Source organism: Patagioenas fasciata, chromosome 3 (assembly GCF_037038585.1).
Source record: "Patagioenas fasciata isolate bPatFas1 chromosome 3, bPatFas1.hap1, whole genome shotgun sequence".
NCBI lineage: Eukaryota > Metazoa > Chordata > Aves > Columbiformes > Columbidae > Patagioenas > Patagioenas fasciata.
The window spans coordinates 82,186,013-82,209,213 of record NC_092522.1 but is presented as its reverse complement, the minus strand read 5'-3'; the positions used below and the strand labels follow the sequence as shown (position 1 = coordinate 82,209,213).

The 23,201-nt window shown below is 36.4% G+C and overlaps 1 protein-coding gene across 4 annotated transcripts in view; it reads right to left on the bottom strand.

The window, feature by feature from the left end:
- The window catches only part of ASCC3 (activating signal cointegrator 1 complex subunit 3), a 263,881-nt gene that overhangs the window by 208,502 nt on the left and 32,178 nt on the right, over positions 1-23,201 (bottom strand). For all 4 annotated transcript variants that reach the window (XM_065835259.2, XM_065835258.2, XM_071806703.1 and 1 more), the window contains exons 5-8: positions 13,464-13,584; positions 10,508-10,715; positions 9,612-9,753; positions 8,925-9,050 (exon numbers count right to left, since the gene is read on the bottom strand). In XM_065835259.2, coding sequence (XP_065691331.2) covers positions 8,925-9,050; positions 9,612-9,753; positions 10,508-10,715; positions 13,464-13,584 — 597 coding nt within the window. The remainder of the gene's footprint in view (positions 1-8,924; positions 9,051-9,611; positions 9,754-10,507; positions 10,716-13,463; positions 13,585-23,201) is intronic.

The following is a 23,201-nucleotide window of genomic DNA, read 5'->3' as shown; positions in this document are numbered from 1 at the left end:
GTTAAGTCAACACAAATAAATGAAGCTGTAACGTATTATACAATATACTATCCTAATAGTGTTTAGAAACTGATGTTTAAAGAAAAAAGACAAAAGCCTTGGTAATCTTGGAAAGAATAAAAGCACAAGACTATAAAAAAAGTCTTAAATTAAACTGCACCTGCCACTAGGACAAAGGCAACTTAAAGAACTACAACAACAACAAAAATCACATCATATTTTAAGCAGTCAATTTTAAGACACTACAAGCCAGGAAAAGATTATAGATGAATAGCAAGGAGAAGCCTAAAAGATAATTTTCCCCTTTATGAAAAATCATCTGAAAAACGTGTGTAGATGAGCTAAACCAGGAAAACAACATTCAACATGGTTCTAAAAGAATCAAATTTGCCTGGTGTCAAACCAAAGTAAATAAACCTGCTGCGAGCCTACCAAAAGACAGGATTACAGCAGAGATAGACAATATTTTGGAATAAGAAAAAGGTTACACTGCAAGTTGTTGCATTGTTTGTTTGTTTGTTACCTCATGGAAACACTATACAATCTGAAAATGCGAATGCAAGTGGCTATTTATAGGTTTCTCCAATAATCCCCATAACCTAAATTTTTAAGAAAGTATCTGCATTATTTCCCCATTCTTACAGGGCAATAATAAAAGCCTGTTTTCCTTACACTTCTCTGGTGAATGTTTTTCTATATAAATTTCTACATAAATAATTTATATAAAAATAATCTGCTTTTAAATTATCACATCACAGTGATTCAGTCCACAACATTATATCAAAAATAAAAGCCACATCTTATGATTATGCTGAGGATGTAGTTTGATGAAATACAGGCTTTCAGCTGATTCATTACATAATGCCAAGCCCTGAAATTCATGAGTGGCAGGATGTATTTGCTTCCTTTACTTTTCTTCCTTCCCTCCCATCCAAAAATAGGTGAACTACAGCATTGCTTCCACAAGGGTGGATTGACACAGATTGTTTCAGTACATATGGGCTGCCGCTCAGTGAAAGCTGCTTTTTGCTCTTCCTAAAATCTGACATAGGATCACACTTTAGTTCCCGCCGCTCTCCAGTTATTCATCATCTTCCTCTCTTTTTTTGAATCCTACATAACATCTCTGTAAGGGACATGATTGCCTTGACTATATTTTGTTGCATATAGATCTTTTTTCTATTTAAAAATCAAAAAGTAAAAATCTGGCAAGCTGAGGGAAACAAAGGGGAGGACATAAAAATAGTGGTGACAGGTCTGTTAAAAAGCATCTGCTACTTTTAAAATCAACTATGCATTAATAAGAAATATATATACACACACACTTTCTATATACAGGCTATATACCTGTGTTGTATATATAAACATATTTTGTAAATATGTTTTTAAATATCTAAAATGTATATATTACTGTCTTTTTTATGTCTGTGATAATCTTGAACTGAAAATGGAAGAAGCCTCACGGGTTAAGGCAAAGACTCCAGTCACGTCACACCTGCCTAACACAGAGATGTTTCAGAGAAAACAGTTTCTATTTCTCATCCTATGTTAAGCGACAGGGCCTCTCAAAGACTATAGTAGTGTCAAATACATCTTTTTACTGAGTCAAAAATCAGAGTTTTCAAATGCTAAAGGTATACCAAAATCCTTACTGCCAGGTACCACTGCATTTCAAAATGTTTGTTTGGGCGTTGTGGTTTTTTGTTTGTTTGTTTTAAATAACTGTACAAGTTACCAAATAAAATGCTCTGGAGGAAATGCATGAAATGGCTGAGAGATGAACATATCCAATACTATGTTCAGCTCTTAAGAGCTGGCACATACCTGGGATGTGTATCTTGGGAAAAGAAGTTGTATTATGGGTTTTGCCAGAAAACAAAATGTCAGTCTGTATTTCTTGCTTGCTTGTTTTTAGAACAGTCTTGATACAGCCCTTCTTTGAATGTTTTACTATCACTATGTTAAAAAAGAAAATAATTATCCTCAGTATACCTTTTCTGAGACAGTTCATTCTTTTATCTCTCACTTCAGCACTAGCAAAAACTCCTAATCTAATGTTTTAGGAAATTTACATTATATATTTTCATGCACACTTCAGAGATACAAAAATACTCTCATTTCAGGAGAAAGCTGATACAGGTAGAACCATGTTCAGAATGATAATCTCTGATTATCTAACAAACCATCCATATGTACAGTATTTCCTGATTACCTATTTATTCTTTTATTATCTACCTACTGCATTCCTCATCTTCACTTTTGGTGTTAATTTTCAACTTCTCAAATTCATGGCTGCTGGAGGGTAGTTGTAGTCCCTGATCCTCTTAAGCTTTGCTCCTAAGAACTTTGCCTTGGTGGAGCCTGGACATCCAGGTGCCACAATAAATCAAGGAATTCAGGCTTTCACATTTCATTCTGGAATTAATATTAAGTTGTACTACAACATTCATAAAGCCTTACTAACACTGCAGTGTACCTGTATTTCAATTATCGTATCAAGTATTTTCTCTCTAACTTCTTTAGATATGTTCTGTTTTAAAGGTGTTACTCAAAATAAATCAGGCTAATAATCTGGAATGCAATAAAATCAGTGATTCTGTTGAAGAAAACAAACAATAAAAAAGAATCTAACTGACAAAATAATATGAGTATTTAAACTAATAGAAAGGTTTTATGAATGTAGAAAAAAGCTATGGTATTATTTGTAGTATCAAAGGTTATAAAGTAAGAATATTTTTCAAAATACTTCTCAGAATTTTATCACAATGGGAAGGATGTGTTCTATTGCCAAAAGGAATACAACTACTCAGCATTCAAGACAGCATACAGTGATATCTAAACATTGCAATGCCACAGTCAAGCGAGGCATATTTTTTAAAATATTACTTTCAGTGTTATATATTCAAGTACAGCAAGTGTCTTCCAACAGTGAATTAGTAGCCAGCAGAGCACGTTTGCCTATCTCCAACTTCAGATTATAGGTGAGTTTTAAGACCGCTTTAGAGGTTGCACATCATAGCAACAAATCTTTTTTCATGAAAAGTCAAACTATTTCTAACACAAAAAATAATTTTCTCAAAGGAAAATATTATCATTTTATACCAGACAGACAATAAACTGCTCATCCGGCACAAAGCACATTTTTTTCAGTCAAAGCAAGAGTAATTAACACAATGCACAAAAGCCTCAGCTGAAGCTAAGTTAGATATTCAAATAATTTGATGCAGAAAATGTAAATACTGCATCTGGTGTTCTAAAGTAATGATAAAATACTCATTAATTCATATACTGACTGAAGAAAATTAAGCCAGAACCTGAAGGCTTTAAGATGCAGAATCTTAACTTCAACATTCTTGTTAAGCTGTTATTGCACATATTCCATCTTCACTGGACCCCCACTCATGAAACATGAGGGTGACTCATAATATAAACTACCAGCTATTAAAACCATTGTATCATGACCTACATGGTTTTTTTTGTTTCCTTGTTTTAAGTTGGGACTAATGATTACTGAACTTGTAAACTTTCCTCCAAGCAGTGTTATAGTATATATTTCTGTCAATAAATGACAAGATTTCAATAAAATTAAAAATATTTTTACGAACCATTCAATTCAGTCCACCTCTCAATTGCTGTTTGGAAAATAAACAACTGAAATATACACTAAGATCAACTTTGGAATAAATTGTCCAACATTCTGAATGTGAAAAATGTAATTTATGCAAAAAAATCTATACTTCTTTAGGCAGACCTACTTTGTACAATTCTAAAAACAAGCAAACATTACAGGAAAAAAAGGGAATATTGATTTTGTAATAATTCATTCACATAATGCTGAGGAGAAACAAAACAAACAAAAAAAAAAAACCCACAACAATATTTCTTATTTAGACCATTAATAGTGCTCGTAAAAGGAAATGGAAATAACATGAAACAAAGAAATAAATCCTACCCTGAATACCCACTTTAAATAAAAAGCTCAAGTCATTTTTCACCAGCAGCAATTTGTTAGATAAAACCTGTTTTCACAGTCTTGAAGAGGAACTTTACCTGACCTGAGCTTATGACTTTAAAGCTACATTTATTTGGCAAAAAGGCTGGCACAAAACCACCTTTATAGTAGGTACAAAAAAAATTTATGTCAGTAACGGTCAAGATGCATGTCAAGCAGCCAAAGCTAATAAATCCAAGCTTGCTCTTACTCCATTTTTAAAATTCTCGTTATTGAAATAACCCAGTTAGCATGCCACTTTCACAAGTAATAGGACCATAATGCTTCAGCCTAAACTGATGTGACCAACTAGCTACTTAGAAGCCACATGTGCTTGTGCTGTGGTGAAAACACAGCTCTCCAAATAACAATAAATGCCAAGAAGAATAATTTTCTACAAATTGATATGGAAGTGGGATTTGGTGCCTTGCAAATGCAGCACCATTTTCTCCTTTGCAACTCCTCCTGTGGGATCCAGTGCACTCTTCTGGCCCTGAAGGCCACAGGTGTAGCACAGCACCCTCTGGGCAAACGACGGCCTCCTCCTCCCAGTTCAGCAGGGGTAGGAAATAAAGAATGTGAGATGGATGACACAGGTGGACTTAGACTACGAGAGGAGGTGAAGTAGATCAGATTGTAGTGTAGAAAGGTCTGGGTGACAAAGCAGAAAAAGAAACACCACAGACAGCAGGAGAGCACTAGTGCCAGAAGTTTATGAGAGATGCTACATTATGTTTTTACAGCTGCTGAACTGTGAAAGGTTGGACACTCCTGATCTCGTATTTGCAGTGGCTAATAGGACTAGTTAGGAAAGGTAGCTACAAAAACTTGTGTTTGTATGTTTGTATCGAGAGTTTCATCTTTGCATTTGGATTCTTCCAAACGCTGATTCCGTGACACTGTAGAAAAATGTCTGTGGAATAATTTAACTAATCATGAAGTTAAACTCTTCAGAAAAGCTCTGATACTTTCCAAGGAAGTTCTAACTAAACTAAATACTTTGAAAATACTAGCCATAAGATTTAATATAATATAGCGCCAAACCTAGCTACAATGTGTTATTTCTTTATCCTGAAGCGCAGCAGAAGGTGCACTCTGGTTACATTGCCAACCCTACAAATAAGAACCTCCTGTTAATGTCTGTGCCAGTTTAAGGCATTGATGCTCCCTTTGTGTTGGTTCACAAAGTTTTGTCATTTTGCCTTATATTTGTACAAAATAATCAAAAAAAAAAAAAGAGTCTATACATCTTTAAAATGTTGTTACAGTGTGGTTTGTTAGAATTAATATTTAGAAGAATACATTTCTCTCATCTAACCATGAATGAGCAAAGGTACCACTGGAAATTTTCAAACCAAGATGAAAGATTCTATATAAAGATGAATAGCATATAAATTTCTTTCCCTTAAAATTAAATATGCACCAGACATTAAAAAGCTTCCTATAAATCAAATCTAAATAAAAGCTTCCCACTACAACACAAACTAGAAAGTCAGCTCTACAGGACTACTCCTGACTACCTACCCTCTCCACACTTGGGCAAGGTAGTTATCAAGTGAAGAAGAGACTAGGAAAAGACTCAAGAAATCTTCTAACTGTACAAAAAATGCTGCACTCTGTACCTGAAGCAATGACCTGTATGTTCCACAGACGTCCCTCAAGTTTCAGAGGGCACATGTTCAGATGGAAAGGTCAAAGCTTTCTGTAGTGCAAACCTGTTTTGCCTTCTGTCATCTGATCACAGGTTGTGACAGCAAGCAAAAGGAAGTTGGACCTTAAAGAAGAAAACCTATTATTACCAAGAATGTACACAGCAAATGAATCACAGAATGGTTGGGGTTGGAAGGGGCCTCTGGAGATCATCTAGTCCAATACACCTGCTGAAGCAGGTTCACCTGGAGCAGACTGCATGGGAACGCATCCAGGAGGGTTTTGAATGTCTCCAGAGAAGGAGACTTCACAATGTCTCTGGACAGCCTGTTCCAATGCTCTGGCACCCTCACAGTAGTTTTTCCTCATGTTTAGATGGAAACTCCTGTGCTTCAGTCTGTGTCTCTTGCCCCCTCATCCTACCATTGGGCATCACTGAAAAGAGTCTGGTCCCATCCTCTTGACACCCACCCTTGAGATATTTATGAGCATAATGAAGGGAATCACCGTGTCTTATTATTGTGTAGAAAAGCAGCTCCAGAGAGGTTATCAGCATTTTATGTCTCTCCCCAGCAGGCTCGCACCCCACAGCTTTCAGAGCTCAGAGAGGACTCCCCCTACCCAACTGTGCTGAGCACCAGGGGCTCTGACCTGTCCCACCTCCTCCTCTTCACAATGGTGCTGGGGCAAATGAGAACTTAAATACTTAATCCTGAAAGTAAGTCAGTAAAACTGTTCTTGCAAAGTAGCAAAGTAATCTATATTCTGGATGTAAAAAAGAAAATTTTACAAGGTGAAACAGCTTAGAAAAAGCAAAGTATTTGTTTCTGTGAATACTAGGACTAACAGATCTTAGTACCTTGGGGAGGGAAACACAGCCAGACTCGGCTCTTGGCAAGAAACTTGCCAAAGTGTAACAGAAATGGGGCTGGTGAAATGGAGAACAGGTGAAAACTAACCAAATACACTCAAAGGAATAAGAATATTTATCATTTTTAAACCCATCAGGATTTCTCCATAAAACAGCAAGTGCTTTGAGACCTGTGTGATAAAAACCCTTGTAATGGCAAAAATAGCTCATTAGTCTGAGTTTTTTTTCCTGGAGACCTTTATTATTATGGGCTGCATGTACATTAACACATTAAGCAGCATAAGTACCTTAATCTATATGTTTAGACCAACTCAACATCTTACAACAAAACCCTACTACTAATAACATCTCATAACAGTAAATAGTAACAAAACTCTCAATTTCCTTATGATGACTTTAGATGCTGCTGTGACCTATCTACATTTACTGTCACATCTCCTTGAAAGCCCATTTATATTTTAGGTAATCTTGTAACCATTTTTTTTCTGCATTTGCTTACACTAATTCACCAAAAGAGAATAAACCAAATTGACAGAAAAACTTCTTGCCCTCTAAATTGACTCAAGTATATTGGCAAAAGTTTTAAGCATCAACAAAGATTTTATGAACTCATATCTAGAACAGCCGTACAGAGAAAGTAAAAAGGAATTTTGTCCTAACCAGGACATGTCTTTACCAAGCCTATCTTACACAATACATACACTGGCAATGTCAGTCTCTACTCAATAAAGGTGTTATTCAACAAGATTGAAATCTGAGTCACACTCACAGAAATGGGAGTCTGATCAGTCCTGAAACTGGAAAAGCTATTCAAAATTTGTCATCTTTTGCTGCAAACTGATACCAAAGTTGGGGGTGGGAATTAAATGCATAAGTATTCAAACATTCAAAACGGTATTTGCTGTTGACACTCCTGTTTGATGCCCTATAATAGGAAACATGGAAATGTTCTGAAGATGGTTTCTATTTCAAAATTTCAGTGTAAAACTGAGAAGTATAACTCTTGATGATACACAACCTACAAAGGAGATGAATTATTTGTGAAATATGTATAGCTGATACATTTTGTAACATTTATTTTCAAATGTCATATGAGTAAAAATCTTCAAACCATTTATTTTAGATAATTATTTTTCTGTCTGACCTATATTTTTTCTGAAAAAAGTTATTGTCTCTTGAAATACTGGTACTTCTTGCAAAAAGCTTACAGATTAGCAGGTAGTATTCAGCTTAGGAGAAGGACATTTTATTGCAAAAAGCTGTCATGCTGAAAATTGTCATATAAAAAGTCACATTTTACAGCTGCAGTGGTTCAACTTTTCTGCCCACTTAACCTGTTAGTCACTTCATAAACATGACACCAGGTACTGTCATCCAAGCAGAAAAAAAACAGATTCCGATTCTAAAATTAAACTGTCTTCTATTTTACAAGAATTAAATCTTTATGTGAGGCATAATGTTTACTCAGAATCCCAATAAAGTGGTTTGGGTAACCGTATCAGATTTATATTCTTCCCTGTTTTCCCACAGGCAAAAAAGTGGGAAACATTTTTCCACGTTGTGCGCTGCTGAAGAGCTAAGAAACATAAAACCTTCTTCAGATGCACATACAGCTTGTTCTTTATGTCCCTGTTGAAATCCATAGCAAAATCTTCAATTCACCAAGACATTTGTCATATAAAATGAGAAGCAGGCAGATACATGTGATGGAGAACTGCAAGTTCTGGACAGTAAACACTAACAACAAATTTAGTTCCCTTACCTCAGCTTTTTCACCATTTTAAAGTGGTTTAAAAGCTATAATGTTAATGTTTGTTTTACTTGCATTTTTTCCCTCTGTCCTCTACCGTCTGTCATCAGAGTTTTGCTAATAATTTGCCTTTTTTCTGCTTAAAGAAGTACCACTAGAAGGTTTTGCACCCCACACGTTCTGTAACAGCATCACTCAGTAAGCCCACAACTCATCACACTGTAAGACTAGACTTATCAACTGCACAATAACGTTGTGCAGTTAGTTCCAAGCCAATCTGCACAAGGCAAGACACAGAAGTTTGGGCTCAAGTCTCCACACAGTCTCCAGAAAGAGAACAGAATAGTCATCGTCTTTTCATTTTAATGATCTGGGTCACAGCTCAAAACCATAAAGAGTTGCACAGGTAATGCCAAAGGAACTGAGAATTGCAACTCATGAAAATGTAGTTTAGAGTGGGAATTTCTTCCATCCGAGTCACCATGAAGGAATTATATCACTGAATTACACCCCCCAAACAAATATTCTCAAAACTAGCAGCGAAGAAACTAACTGGGTGCATTTACACATCACAAACCACAGCATGAATTAGTAATATTTTCACTTAAATTTTGTAATATAAAGTAATAACTAACTTAGTATCTTTGAAATGGTTTACTCACCTCATCTAAGTCTTTAATATAAACTATTTTCTCTTCAATACCAACAGGCATTGGTTCACTATGGGGGATCTTCACCTCTTCATATATTTTATTGTTTTCTCTCTGAACTGTTTCTGGTAAGAACACCTAAAACAGTATTACAGGAAAATTAATTGAAAATATGAAAACAGAAATTGTCATTAAGTATAACCCACTTTAAACAATGGCTCATCACTTTCCTTCAAAAAATGAATCCAAAAGAAAAGCAATTCTCATGATTCATTTCATAAAAAGCACTGAAGTCCCAAAATGGAAAGTAATCAATTTTACTACTCAGAAAATGGTTCCAAAAAGACAAAAAAGATAACTCCATTTTATTATAATTCAAAAGCCAATAATAACAAAATGAATGCTTTACAAAATTCTAAAGTCAATTCAATGGTTTCAAAACAATACAAAGAGAAAAACAGTATCTTAAATAATTAAGTGACCCTAGAAATAAAAACAAATACATGATTTTAGATTCTTCAGAGTAAAAATAAAACCAAAATATACAAAAGTGTTTAAAATCCTCTACAAAGAAGCACTGCTTCATACACTGGACTCTGATAAGGAGGAGAATCTCTAAGAGAACAAAGGGAACCCTGCTGTACATTATTTGCTGGGAAACATGTACTGTTCAAGAAGGGTCATGCACCAAGCACATACCTTTGCACCCCCAATGAATGCTGATGTTTTCATTGCTTCAGCTCGGGAATCATAAACATGCGGATAACGAATTTTTTCAAAGTCCATCTCTCTCTGTCTACCTAGGACTGGCATACTTCGAGCATTCAAAAGTGCCAGTTCCCTGTGAGCAGAAAAATAACTGTAATAATTCTGCCCATTTTAGGCAGCCATTACAATGACTGAATGTGGTGTATTAGAGCAAGAGTGGTGGAAATGTAAGGAAAAATATTGCTGAAAATCATTAACAAAGGAATTTTACACTGTTATTCTCTGGTATCAGTTAAACCAAGTCTGTACAGCACATCGTTTAGATAAAAATCAAAAGCTCAATCCAATAAATGCAAGGGTTTCGTAGATGAAGTGTTGCCTCTTTTTAAGCAATACAGCCACATGTATTCACAGTTAAATACCAGTCCCGCTACATTTTTCTCAATACAAAACATAACAGCTTATTTGCTCCTTACGCTCTCCCGCCTCTATTCCTCCCACTACCTTTAGCTGACAACATGGAAAATAGTACCCATTAATCTCGAGAGGGGAAAAAAGGGAAGATAGTTCTGATAGATTTAGTACAGGCTTCACAAATCTTAAACAGGCAGTGTGTGTACATGAACTAAGAGAGATAGCCTGCCCCTCTAATCTGCATTTCCAGCCCACATAGATGAGACCAAGAAGATTCTCATTAAGCAGATCGCTGCTCTCCTTCCCTGAAAATTAGGTTTCGTATTAAAAACAAAAATCTAAACTTGTAATAAAACATGACTTGAAGTTAGAACCACCAAATCACCAAAGCAAACTAAAAGAATATAAATTATTACGATATGTTGAAGTAGCAATTACAACAGCAGCGTTTTTCAACTTTTGGCATTTATTACCTTTGCATCCGCAGCTCTTTGGGATCAAAGCACATTACTCCTTCTCCAGAAACTTCTCCATCTTCCCCAGCTTGTCTTTCCTTTCTGGCATTTCGCTTTTCTTCCCGACGATATTGTTTCATTAACAGCTTTTCTTGTTCAGACTGAATTGTAACTTGACAACCATAATTGGGCTTAGCATTTTCTGCCATAAACTTCTTGCACTGTTCTGCAATAAGATAACAGGTATGCAACTCCGTAAGTACTGAATTTCATCTTTGTTTACCCCAGTTTTCTTCTAAACATTTGGGTTTTGAGGGTTTATTTTTTGTTTTCTTGTGGGGGAATAAAGGAGGGTATGTGCTTTTAAAGATAGTTTAGCTTTATTTAGATGACTGTGCAGCAGTTGGCCTCGAAAAAATCTAAAAGTATCACCAGCTCATGTCCCAAAGGTAGGATGTTTAAAGTTGCCACTGTTAGGCAAACAGAAGTTCTTCATCCCCAAGCAAGAAGATGGGCTAGCAGCAAAAGAAAGGGCTTTTTTTTTTTTTCTGTATCTATGATAACTTCATCAGTGGAAATGCCATTTATCTCTCCTTTTACATGTATACACCAATGAATAGAATGGTGTGAAAACAGATTAAACAGACTGTTTTTTTCAAACAGCCTCTTTACATAACAATTAGTGCGTATTTACTAGATAATGTGATTGTATTGAAAGCACACTCAGAATGCAATTTCTCTAAACGAGTAAGAAAAGAAATCCTATTCTATACAACCACAAGGACTCCTTCCCTTTATGTGGATAAGCAGCAGGACTGAATCAAGAAGAGCCAGAATCACAAAACAATTACAGTAAACAATAAATCTAGGGGAGCAGGAACCCAAAAAAATCCCAGTCACATCTGCCCTCCTGAGGCCATTACTGGCCAAAACCAGAGACACAAGCAAGTGTTTTATCTGCAATGAGGTGGAGAGATTTGTTTGATTTCTAACTATATCAGTGGTTTTAAACTTCTATTTTCAAAATTCTGCAAATAGACTATTAGTTTATGTAAGTTTGACTGAGTATCATGCGCTTAATTCAATTAAGTTTCATATGTACTTTTGCAGTCAAACTAAAAAACCTGTCATTTTTTTTCATCAAAAAAAAAAAACCACTTGACTGATGTTTTGAACTATTTGTGCCAGTTAGTTTTCACCAACAGTGACAGAGAAACTCCTCCATCTCACAACATGCAAACTGGATAAGGTGGCTATAACTTGTTATATAACATTGACAAAATTTTAATAAACTGTCCAAAAGTCCACATTAAAAGCATCCTATCTGTAGCTTTAGCTCGCTCTCACATTAAAAGAGGACAACAATAGATGCAATTTCCTGACTAAATTTAATTCAGACTGAACACACTAGGGCAAAGAACTGTTAACTTGATGTCTGATAAGCAGAACAATCACCTTTACTGCTGTGGAAGTAAATTACATAAGAAACAGTCAAATAATAGAACATGCTACAAAAACGAAGTACACGTACAGTTCCTTGACTTGTGCTTATTTTCTCAAGACACAGATCACTCAAAGTTGACTAAATTTCTGCAGACACAAATGATTCTCTTCCCCAAATGCAATTCTGGAAAAATAAAACTTCAATCCCTATTATAAATACGATTTTGAACAATTTAAAAGAAAAAAAAAGCCTTATCAAAATTAATCAACTGAACCTGAGGCAGAGTATCTTCAAGCTCAGAGAAGATACTCAAATTACACTCACTTCTTTACCGCAGTGAAAGAAGGGTTCTCCCATCACTGAAAAAAACATACACTCACTAATGCTTTCCTACTCTCTCAAAAGCACAACACTGAAAATTTTCTTCCTCCACATTCTAGCAAAAATTGCTGTCATAGATTTTACTGATGGCATAATGAAGAATAAATTCATTAAACCTTCCAAAACACTACTTCTGCTAAGTGAGAAGAAAATATTTGTGTAACAGAAATCTGCACATGGGAGAAAAACTATAATATTTCGGTTTCTCCTGAATGTACTTCACATTTATTATTTTTTTACAAGGAAAAAACCACCAAGACACAAAATCTTGTTACACTGGTAGCAAGACATTTCACTTTGAAATCATGAACAGATAAAGTCTAAACTCATCATAAAAAAGTTAGTTAACTATCAGCACAATAAGAAGTGAACTTTAAATATTTGCCTATATAACATTTCAGATAAACATATTAAAAATAGATTATTTGCATTTTAAAATTATTGTAAGGATACACAAGTCCCCCATTACTAGTTTTATTCACATTTTCCTAACTCCATATGCCATGAAGATGCAATGAGTTGCATGCTGCTATGTCCATGGACAATTTATCCCAAGTCACAACCCATTCACAATCAGATTTATTTTTGTCAGAGAAGAAAGTCAGAAGACTTGTTTCTAGCGGCAATTTGTAAAACAGATTTTAAAAGAATTAGTCTGTGCAGGCAATTTCTCTTATAAAAACCAAAATCACAGTATAAAACCTGAACCCCTTTTTTTTCCCCTCTCCATACTTAAGCTCAACTTTATTTTTTTGAAAGTGGTTGTTATTGTGTTTTTGCTTCCCAAGAACTGCACTCGGTGATAGTATAGCAGTAGAGAGTAAGCAGGAAAGCAGAAGAGGAATAACCAAAGATCAGCTTATTTCCAGAGTAATCCATTAAAACAGATATAGTGCAACAGTTGATATATTTAAAAATTACACATGCCCACAGGCAGCTGAAGAATAAATAAATATATGAAATACATATGTTTCCCTCTGTATAACGAAATAATGAGTTTTGTTTAAGCCCATATAAATATAATCCCCTTTTTCTTCTTTTAGTTTGCCTTTTAAATACAGACACACACTACTGTTGTTTGAAATATAATTGAATAGTTAGAAACCTACTTTTTATCTGGTTTGGAATAAAAATTTTGTAGTCACTTACCTTGCAGAGTCTGGAACCTGTTATCATTTGGACAAGTCAAAGACCTTTCTAGAATCAGAGATCTGTTCTGCAGGAGCTTTTCTATGAGTTCGAGCCCTTCGGGGCCTAGCAGCTCAAATAACTAAAAAGAAAACAAAGTAATAAGTCATCGTCCAAATTAATGTAAAATTATAAATAGGACTGCAATATTTAAACCCATTAATGAACTTCATTTCCAAGAAACGTAAAAAAAACCAAACAACTATCTAAAACATTAAAAGCACTTACCTGTACATCTTATGTATAATTATTTTGTCAAAAATCAAAGCATTACAGAAGAGCAGTAAGTTACTAAGAATTCATTCTTGATTTCTAATACTGCTTAAAACAATTTTTCTCCTTTTTTTTCAACTTCTAAAAAGCTAAACAGGGCAGTTTCTCCTTAGTGCTCTTTAACTTTGCTGCTAATACTGCTCACACAACTTCAGGTATCAGGTAAGAATAAAAATTATGATCTACTTTGATGTGATGTTCTACGAAAAAGTAAGATTTTGGTACTATAGGATCCAAGTATTTTTGTTCTAACTATAAAAATGAGGGAGAGGTCTCTTTTTGTCCTCTATTAAATTTGCCAACTCCCTAACAGTGTTTTTCTGCGACTACTACCTTCTGGGAACACACTGAAATAACTTTACACTGCCTCTTCATATATTTGCAAAATTTTGAACTGTGCTAAGGGCATCAGATCAATGATCCCTTTTTTTCATGCCAATCTTTACTTCATTATATAAGCTGTCATTTAAAAATGAAAAAGAGTTTCTATGAAAAGCATAAGGTTTGTGCAAATTAGTACAGTGATGGCAGAGTTTGCAGAAACCATGAAATAACAGCTCTGAAATGTATAAAGTCCTGTATTTCTTTCATTAGAGTAACCAGCGATGGCAAATTGGAGAAGGGGTCTGAAAAAAAAAAATGCAATAAATACGGACAAATAGAAAATTGTATACTCAGAAAGAACTACAAAAATACAGAACAGGGAACTTCTGGCCAGACATCAATTCTGCTGTCAAGGATCTGAAGCTGTGATGGATTTCTTTTTATCCAGCCTTCACTAACAGTGATCATTAGTTCTTGTCTTTTACATAGATATTCACTGTCACTTTACTACCACATTCTAGCTAACATTATCTAAACATATAAGATGACCTTGTTTTTATATTTCAAAAGAAAGTGGTAAGTTAGTGCCTGTAAATTTGAGAAGAAGGTATTTTTTCCAAGGAGCAATACGAAGTGTATTTGAAATAGTTTAATCGTAGAAAGAACTGAATACAAGTTTGCTTCAAGTTTGCTAAGCTCCTGTTGACTACAACATACCAGCAAAATGAGGAAACAAAATGCTTTCAATTCAACCAGATTTGGGCTTAATGTAGCTTCTCATCAAGGCAGCACACAATGTAAGCATATTCAGTCTTAACATGTTATCCCCCAAAAAATACCCCAAACCAAAACAAACACACGTCACCACCCCATTACCCCAGAAGGCAAACACCACTTTCTGTCTAAAACATCCAACATAGACCTTCAGCTCTGCAGAGGACCCCAAAGCATGTCTCTAATTGGAAGCTGTTAAGAACAAGCTAGAAAAGCATCTATCATAAAAGATGAGTTTTGATGGGGAAATAGATGACATTGCTTCTTGGAACAGGAAGAGATTTCTCCACTCCTGCTTTCCCAGTATGTTTCAGAAAAAAAAAAAAATCCCATCCACATCAAAACTATTTAAACTAATTAGAACAGCAGAGCTGTACAAAGAAGCAGTAATGTTACATGACTGATGCATTCTACTTCATGGCCAGAGGTCATGAAGCAAAACTCTATCACTTACACCATCCCCAGTGAGCCAGACGCCCAAAAGAAGAGCAATAAGGTGAAACTGCAGATCTTACTCTCCATACAGCCAAACTCTCCAGTCAAAGAGAACCAAACCCATAGACAATTACACATCACAGACTCTGCAATGCTCATGTGGTGAAGGTCACTCCATTTTGCCTTCTTGGCCACTGGACAGAGTGTGGTCTTCATTTACTACCAGCAGTTTGAGAACTGTCTATATTAGCTAAGTAATCTCACTGCTGTCTGAAAAGGAAGGAGGCTTGCAGAACATTTTAAACAGCTAAGACAGACTGAGCTCTTTGTTCAATACTGAGGGGGAAAAGCTAAAGAATTCAGAAGACCAGAATCAATGATCTGTTCTTATTGACAAGATGTACCCCACAGTCACTAGAAACCTGCCAGAGATCATGGGTGGAAATCAACCACTGAGAGTTAAACAGAATTGCTGAGAGATGGAGAGTAAGATAAAAGAGCAAGAACTGTCACCCACCTACCACTGATGGTAGGAGTGGTGGCAAGGGTAGAAAAAGTTTGCAAAGGGCAGAAATAACTAAGCTTGAGGACCTGTAAGACCAATATGTTATTAATCAGATGTGTTCACTGCTTCCTAATTAAGGTATTAAGAACTACCACAGAATGCTGCTGTTTCAAAGTGCAATTCTTTACCTTCTCATTTGTTTAAGCTTTCAAAAACATGTCAGCGTGCATTTACACAGTGTTCTACCATTTCAGAAAATCTTGGACACTCACTGAAGTTTTTAAGCATAATTTTCAAATTAATCAATGAATTAAACAACAACCTGAACTTCTGTAACAACAGACATCATTAAAGATCTAATCAACACCTGTGCCTTATGGTGAGTCATGAAAACTGGTATGAGTTGGAGAAAAAACATCACTTGTTTGGATCTGACCTCAGTAAAGTGAATGCTGAGCCTGACATCTTCACAAATAGCACAAAGTATGCTTTCTTAAAATCCAAAATAAACAAAACACCACCACCACCACACTCCACCACCACCTTTCCAGTGTAAGAATTACAATAATTACATTTTTAATGTTAATAGTCACACTACCCAAATAATTGTGGGCCAAAGTTTGTACAAAGTAACCACCGCACTACTGTTGTCAATCTTACACTAGAAAGCACTTACACTTTATAGTGACAGGTTGATTTTATAAATCAAAGAGAAAGGAAGAGAAAATTAGGAGCTGTGTTGAACTGCCTTATGCCTACTAGGAGAAATGAAGCCTCAAGGCAAGAAAACACCTGACCATGAAATAAAACGTTCTTCTTTCACCAAGATGTATCTTTCCTATAGTAGTTTTATTTTATTTTTTGATGGTATAAATTGAAGTTACCAACACAGGCTGGAGTGGCCGAACCAGCCGTAAAAGAGCAAAATCCACAACATGCTCCAGGACCTACTAATTCTCCGCATAGTCCTGCCCACCCCAGTTCAGCCTCATGCTTGGGTGTTCAGCTGAAGGCACAACATTGAAGTGGCTGCTTGCTAAAGTTGCTTTACATGTTGGTTTACAAAAAAAGGAAATGCATTACTTGTCATGGGAAGCTGTGTCATTTTCTAATGCACAGAACAGGCTTCCTTGTGGTGCTGTTTAAGATGGCTGCCCTACTACTTCGCAGAATACGTCCATGAAGAATCAAACTCCACAAACAATAGCAAAAGAAAGACAAAATAACAATTCATGTAAAATGGAAAGCTCAAGAATTTATGAGGCAAGTTGTCAATCCCATCTACTCTTAAGGCTCTCCACATGATGAAGCACTAGCACCCAATGAGCTCCATTGTTAATCTGGGCAAATATCTAGCGTAAACTGCACAGAATTTCTTCATATTTACTACAGAAAAGCAGAACATATTCAAAGGTTTTATGCTGTTGAGACAAGATTTTGGATATAACATCTTGCTTCTAAATATTTTGCTTTCTCTTCTAGAGAAGAAAAGGTAAATTGAAAAACTGCAATGCACTCCTAGCAATTCAGGTAGCTTAAGAAGCTAATTATTATGTTTCATTCCAAATGAAATGCTTTCCATTAATCAAACCCAGGAGTTCGCAGGGTCATATCGAGTCTAACAGTCCGTGAGATGAAATTTTTAGCATTCAAATGCCAGCTAGAAGCAATGAATCTTAGAAGGACAGTAAGGCTGGGGACCGCGTTGATGGCAGCTTAAAGAGAACTTTTAATGAAGAAACTACCAGAGTTCACAGAAAGGTTTTGGAAATATTTTCAACACTTTCCTAGCATCAGACTTATTTCTAACATCCTGAGCTTCTGCCACTCATCTCAAGTGTCCAGTCCAAAAAGGGCACAATAGGCAATTTATGCCTGAAATAAAGATGGTGTGGGTTTGAATGGCAGACCCATGTTACTGGCACTGCAACTTGAACGTTGTTAATGACTTCAAAGGGTTGATGGAACAAACCTTAAATAACGTGTAAGACTGCATGGGGAAAAAAAAAAAAAAGAAAGAAAGAAAAAGAAGAGGGGAAAAAAAGGGGTTCTCAGATCAATAGTTACTGAGATCAAGGCTCTTTCAGGATAGCCTGGTAGGAAAAAACATCTGTGCAATCCCGTTTGCAAAAATCTGTGAGGCATCTGACACAGAAAGTGGCACAGGGGCATAATTCTGTATTCATCTGTATTCAGTGTAGGTGCAAGCATTTTGGATTTGATGCATTATTATACATTCTGGCCTGAAAAGTCAACGTCTAAGACCCTGACAACAGGCAGAGGAATCTAGTGAATGTTAATAGCTGCCTTTTTATTAAGTTATGATATAAACTGGACAGCAGGCAACAGCTGGGAGAGGCTGTGTGTCAATCAGCAGTATCCTGGATACCAGCCAAACTTGAACGTTCCCTGAAGTAACAGATTGTGCCCAAAAGGCAACCCTGACTGCCTTCAATAACAAAGGTCCCAGATGACTTCAGCTACTACTCGGTAACCATAAAGACATAGATGAGTGTGATATATGGTCACTCACATTTGTTTGAATGATTTTTACATTTCATTTTATGTGCATACCCCTAATATCTGGAAGGAAGGGTAATGAGTAATCAATCTAGGAACCAAAGGACAAGATGTGTCATATTGCATTAAAAAGGTGAGGCAGGGTTCCCATGCTAATGATTACTACTGAACATATGCTAGTTACATGGCAAAAGCAAGGATTCACAGACAGAAGTCTTGCAGACAGACAGCAGTAGACCTGACAGAGCAGGTAACAAGCAAGAAGCTGAACCCCAATTAGATGCATGACATGGTAAACTTTTTCAAGTAAGGCTCAGCCATTAAAAGTACAACTTTATTGTTGAACTCACAGTTCAAGATTGAAACGAGTTTTTACTCTGAATGTTAAGCAGCTAATGTTTGATTCTCAATTCTATAAGGCACAATTTACAAGGAGTTTTGGATGTCCTTAGTGTGATTTCAAATATGGAGTACAGAACTGGGAGCATTACTTTGACATCATAAACAATCTGCCATCACAAGGGCATTTTCATTTCTGCATCTTCTATGAGGTGGGAAGGGATCCTATAAATCTCAGAGTATATTTTGTGTTTCCAGTGTAAACAAAAATAGACTAGGAACAGTTCTTGCACCTTGTTTGACTCTTAGTACTAAGTAGTGCTTTGCAACAATAACTGAAACAGAAACCCAAATCTGTCAACCAGTGCCTGTCCTCTGTGTCTCTCTACCTGTAAAGTTTAACAGCTGGTCTAGGTTCCAGAGTACCACCTACACAACTAATTGCTATGCCTGCAGCTTGTGGCACAGTTTTCAAACAGCATGGAAAAATCATCTTCATAGTACAATCAAGTTTCTTCTGTTCTAGTAGCTCTTAAGTAATTGAAATGATTGCTTCATTTCAAAAATCACAGGAAAAATATGACATTTTCCTTGGGTTACAGGCTTATTATAAAAGCTGCCTGTATATAGTACCCAAAGAGTACAGACAGAAAAATCCATATTAGCTGTTGCTTAAAAGATTCAGTAACAAAAACAAAGACACTGCAGATAGAAGTGCATAAGAAAAATGAACACAAACTTCATGGATAGAACTGACTGCTTATTGTTACTGTGCTACTGAAAACTAATGGACTCTCAGCACCTCTTATATCTGAAGGTTACAGAAGAACACTTGGTTTAAAAACAGATCTCAGATGTTCTGTATTTTCATGTTTTTATAGGTTGATTAAAACAAGACAAACCAGACAAAGCATCTTACCATCGTTACTAAAAACAGATGTTAAGCATATGAGAAAGTCATTAGCTCTCAGATCTGCTTTTCCTTTTTCAAGCCTTGCATTTTTAAATATACAGCCAAGCACGTTAGGTCTACCTATCCAGAAATGATCTTCTAGTGCTAGGAACCATTTCCACCTAGGAAACTTGCACAGAATCTTAGCAAGCTCAGTTTAAGTGCACTGACTTCACAGTCACCGGGTGCTTCAAGCACTTTGAAGATAATAGCTGATAAAGCTGATAAACTACATGTATGCAAAATGAATTTCTGATCACTATTCCTCAGTACTAGGCCTGGAAGACTCTCATATCACAACCTCAGCAACCTGTGGGGTCAGATATGACAGAAAGGCGTGCCCATGGACAGGTATTTTCATGGGACAAGGAGCACCTGGCTCCCAGGCAGCCTTCAGCAGAAGCAAGTGGCAGCTTCATGGGGATGAATGACAAGCTACTACTTGTCATCAGAGAGATCTTAAGGGTCTGTCAGTGAAATCAGTTAGTTTTGAATTTTACTTTCAGTCGACAATCAGAAGAAAACAATGAACTAAACACAAAGTTATAAACAGGCAGATAAAAGAAAAGCAGAAAAATTCTAGGAAACCCCCAACAAAAACCTTCAGCTTTGCTTTAAGATAGAAGGCTGAGTAAGGAAGCTGATAGAAAAGTTTTCATAGTACATTGTCCTTGGGAAAGATATTTGCATAAAGATAATGCACTTATGACAAATTCTTACTTAACATGCAACTTTTGGTTGCCATTCTCATTACTTCATTTGCAGTGCAACAAGCAGTGCTGGAAATCTGGTCTTTAGCCCGGAACACATTTTTAGTCCAGGTATGAAAGTTCAATGTGCAAATAAAGACACAGTCAATTACACTTTTTAACACCGTCTCTCATCAGCACATTGGCATACCCTCTATTTCTGTATTTCTGCATCCACAGATCACTATACAATTTTACTTCAACTACACACTAGTAGAGATAAATGAATCACAGCAAAAAAACCTTCTGAAACAAGTATTAAAACATGAAAATTAATTTCTTAGAAGACTCAGCCTACAGGTACCTGTCCAGATGTCTTTTAAATCAAAATGAAACCTAAAGTTAAACCTCTGATCACTTACAGGAGAAAAAAAAAATCTTATAACAAGACTCAAAAAACCAGACTATCACATTGAAAGCATATGCAAATATTGCTTAATAGGCCTAAAATTGTTGTCTTACTTATTTAATTTCTTATCAGTTTTGATTACAGATATCTCTTTAGTATTCTTCTTATATTAAAAAATAGTTTAATCTGTCACAGCATAATTCTAAGCTTTTTCCAGCTCCTTCTGCAAATCCATACTAAAACTGCTTACTGTACTCAACAAAGAGACAAGCACAAAACCACAAAGCACCTTACTAAATTTTCTTAATATTTTAAAGTGAAAGTAAGGAGACTGGAGAGATCACCATCAGTGTCTTAACTAATTCCAACTTATACAGATTCACTCATTTTGAAAATTTCAAACATATAGCTACAAGGCAACTTCCAACAGATAATTTTAGCCTAAAGATTTTGATAATTAGAAATAATGTCAAACCTAGCTATAAACAGCAGACTACTGACATGCCTTTTGAAAATGAAGCCCTGAAGACCAATTTAAGCATAGAAAATCTTGCTGTTACACGATTTCTTAAATTAGTATTTATCTTCAGAAGTATTCTGGGATCAGCTGTTTATGATAAATTTTGAAGAAAAAAAAATGCTAAGATTAGCTAATTGCTGCATTTGCCACTTTTCTAAGCACATGGAACAGTCAAATTTGGAATTACTGAATGCATATTTGTTTAGGTACTAGAAAAATGCCTGCATCACTACTGCATTAATATAAACCCAAATTCTCCCTGCCCCCTTCCCCCCCAAAAAAAAAACTAAAAAAAAACCTCTAAGACACCATAACTTGAATAGGAGACAACAGATGCCTATTTCATTCTGTAGCGAGAGCAAGTAGCAAAACAGAGACAGGGGTAAGAAATTCTGGCTTTATTCAGCAGGAAACATACTTATAGAGGAATTTCTGTATCAGAATCAAACATCCAAAATATTTTTTTCAGGGCTGATTATTTCAGATACTTATAGTACAATGGTGGTTGGCACAGAAATATTTTCTGCAAAAGACAAAAATATGCAGATATTTATAAGGGTCAGCAATTCATAAATATGACCACTTAAGAGAGACTTGGTGAAGCACAGAGCCATTTGCCTCTAGTCACTTCTGCTACCCTAAAGTGTAGTGACAACATATGAGAAAATGCCAGAAAGCCAAGCAGTTAGCTCGTCTTGCTTAAAGGAGGTGGAAGATGAATAGCAGCAAGGGACTCTAATACAGAAAGCAAGTTTTATCCTAATTAGGAGAGTGATTAAGATCTCCGTGGAAGGCTGACAGGCCAGCAGGCTTCCCCAGAGAAAGAGCCCGAACAGCCTCACGCCTTTGCTTGTGCCGACCAGCCCCAGGCTGCACACTCCAACACCCTGGGTGGCCAGATGCCCAAGTGGGCAAAAAGGAAACAAGTTTTTCCCTGCAAGACAGCCTTCCATAATACTTCAGGAGCACGCAGAAAAGAAGAAAAAGGGTTGCAGTTAACAGAACACTAATTTTTACCCTAGCTTTCACTGAAGCAAGGCCTAGCAAGTTATTCCATGCATTTAGCAGCGCGTGAACTAACAAACAAGGTTTAAGCCTCTTCAGTAGCTTCCAAATTTGACAGAGAGAGAGAGAAATTTTCAGAGATCTGAAGAGGCCAGGGGACCACTCTTTGTGCTTCTTGCTCTTCTCTGCGCGGCCACAGCACGAGCGCTGCCGCATTAGCACACACCAGTGAGCCACCAGTAAAGGGCCAGCACAAACTCTTCCTGGGCTGGCAAAGCTGCAGGGCTCATGGTGGAGCAGACACCGGGTAGCAGAAACCACTCATCACCAAGGGACGCAGGAAACTCTGCCTCAAGCAGCTGTGGGTTTGGGTTTTTGTGAGGGGTTTCTCCCCTTCTCACCTTCTATAAAATAATTTGGAGGAAAGTGATTTTGTACCTAGTTAATGAGTGAGCCCCAATCTTTCAGGTGCCATTGGACTGCACTTCTTGCAGATCTTGTAGTTCTCTACATGGATTTGAAAAGAACTTCTCAGCATCAAAGAAAACATAAAGGGAAAAGTTCTATCAGCTACAGACTGGCTCACCCTAGAAAAAGATCTCATTACGTTTAATGATATATTTAAGTTGTTTCAAAAGTTATGAATACATCAAGCCTCATACGACCTCAAAGATACAAGAAGCTTTCAGTACAAAATGGAAGTAAAAGAGTTGACAGGAAAGAGGAAAAGTTACTGACAGGAAGGAAAGCAACTAGCTCTTAGTATCAGGATGAAGCCTAACATCTCTTGGCTCTCACTGTGGCTCTTTCATCATTTCTTAAGTTCTGTCGTCAAAAACCAGCACTCAAACACCATTCAATTTGGTTTCTTATGAAGGGAGACAGCATGGCTCTGTTTTCACAAAAAGACAAAGTTTCCTGTCATCCTTGGGCTTTCAAGAGGCCTCGGACATC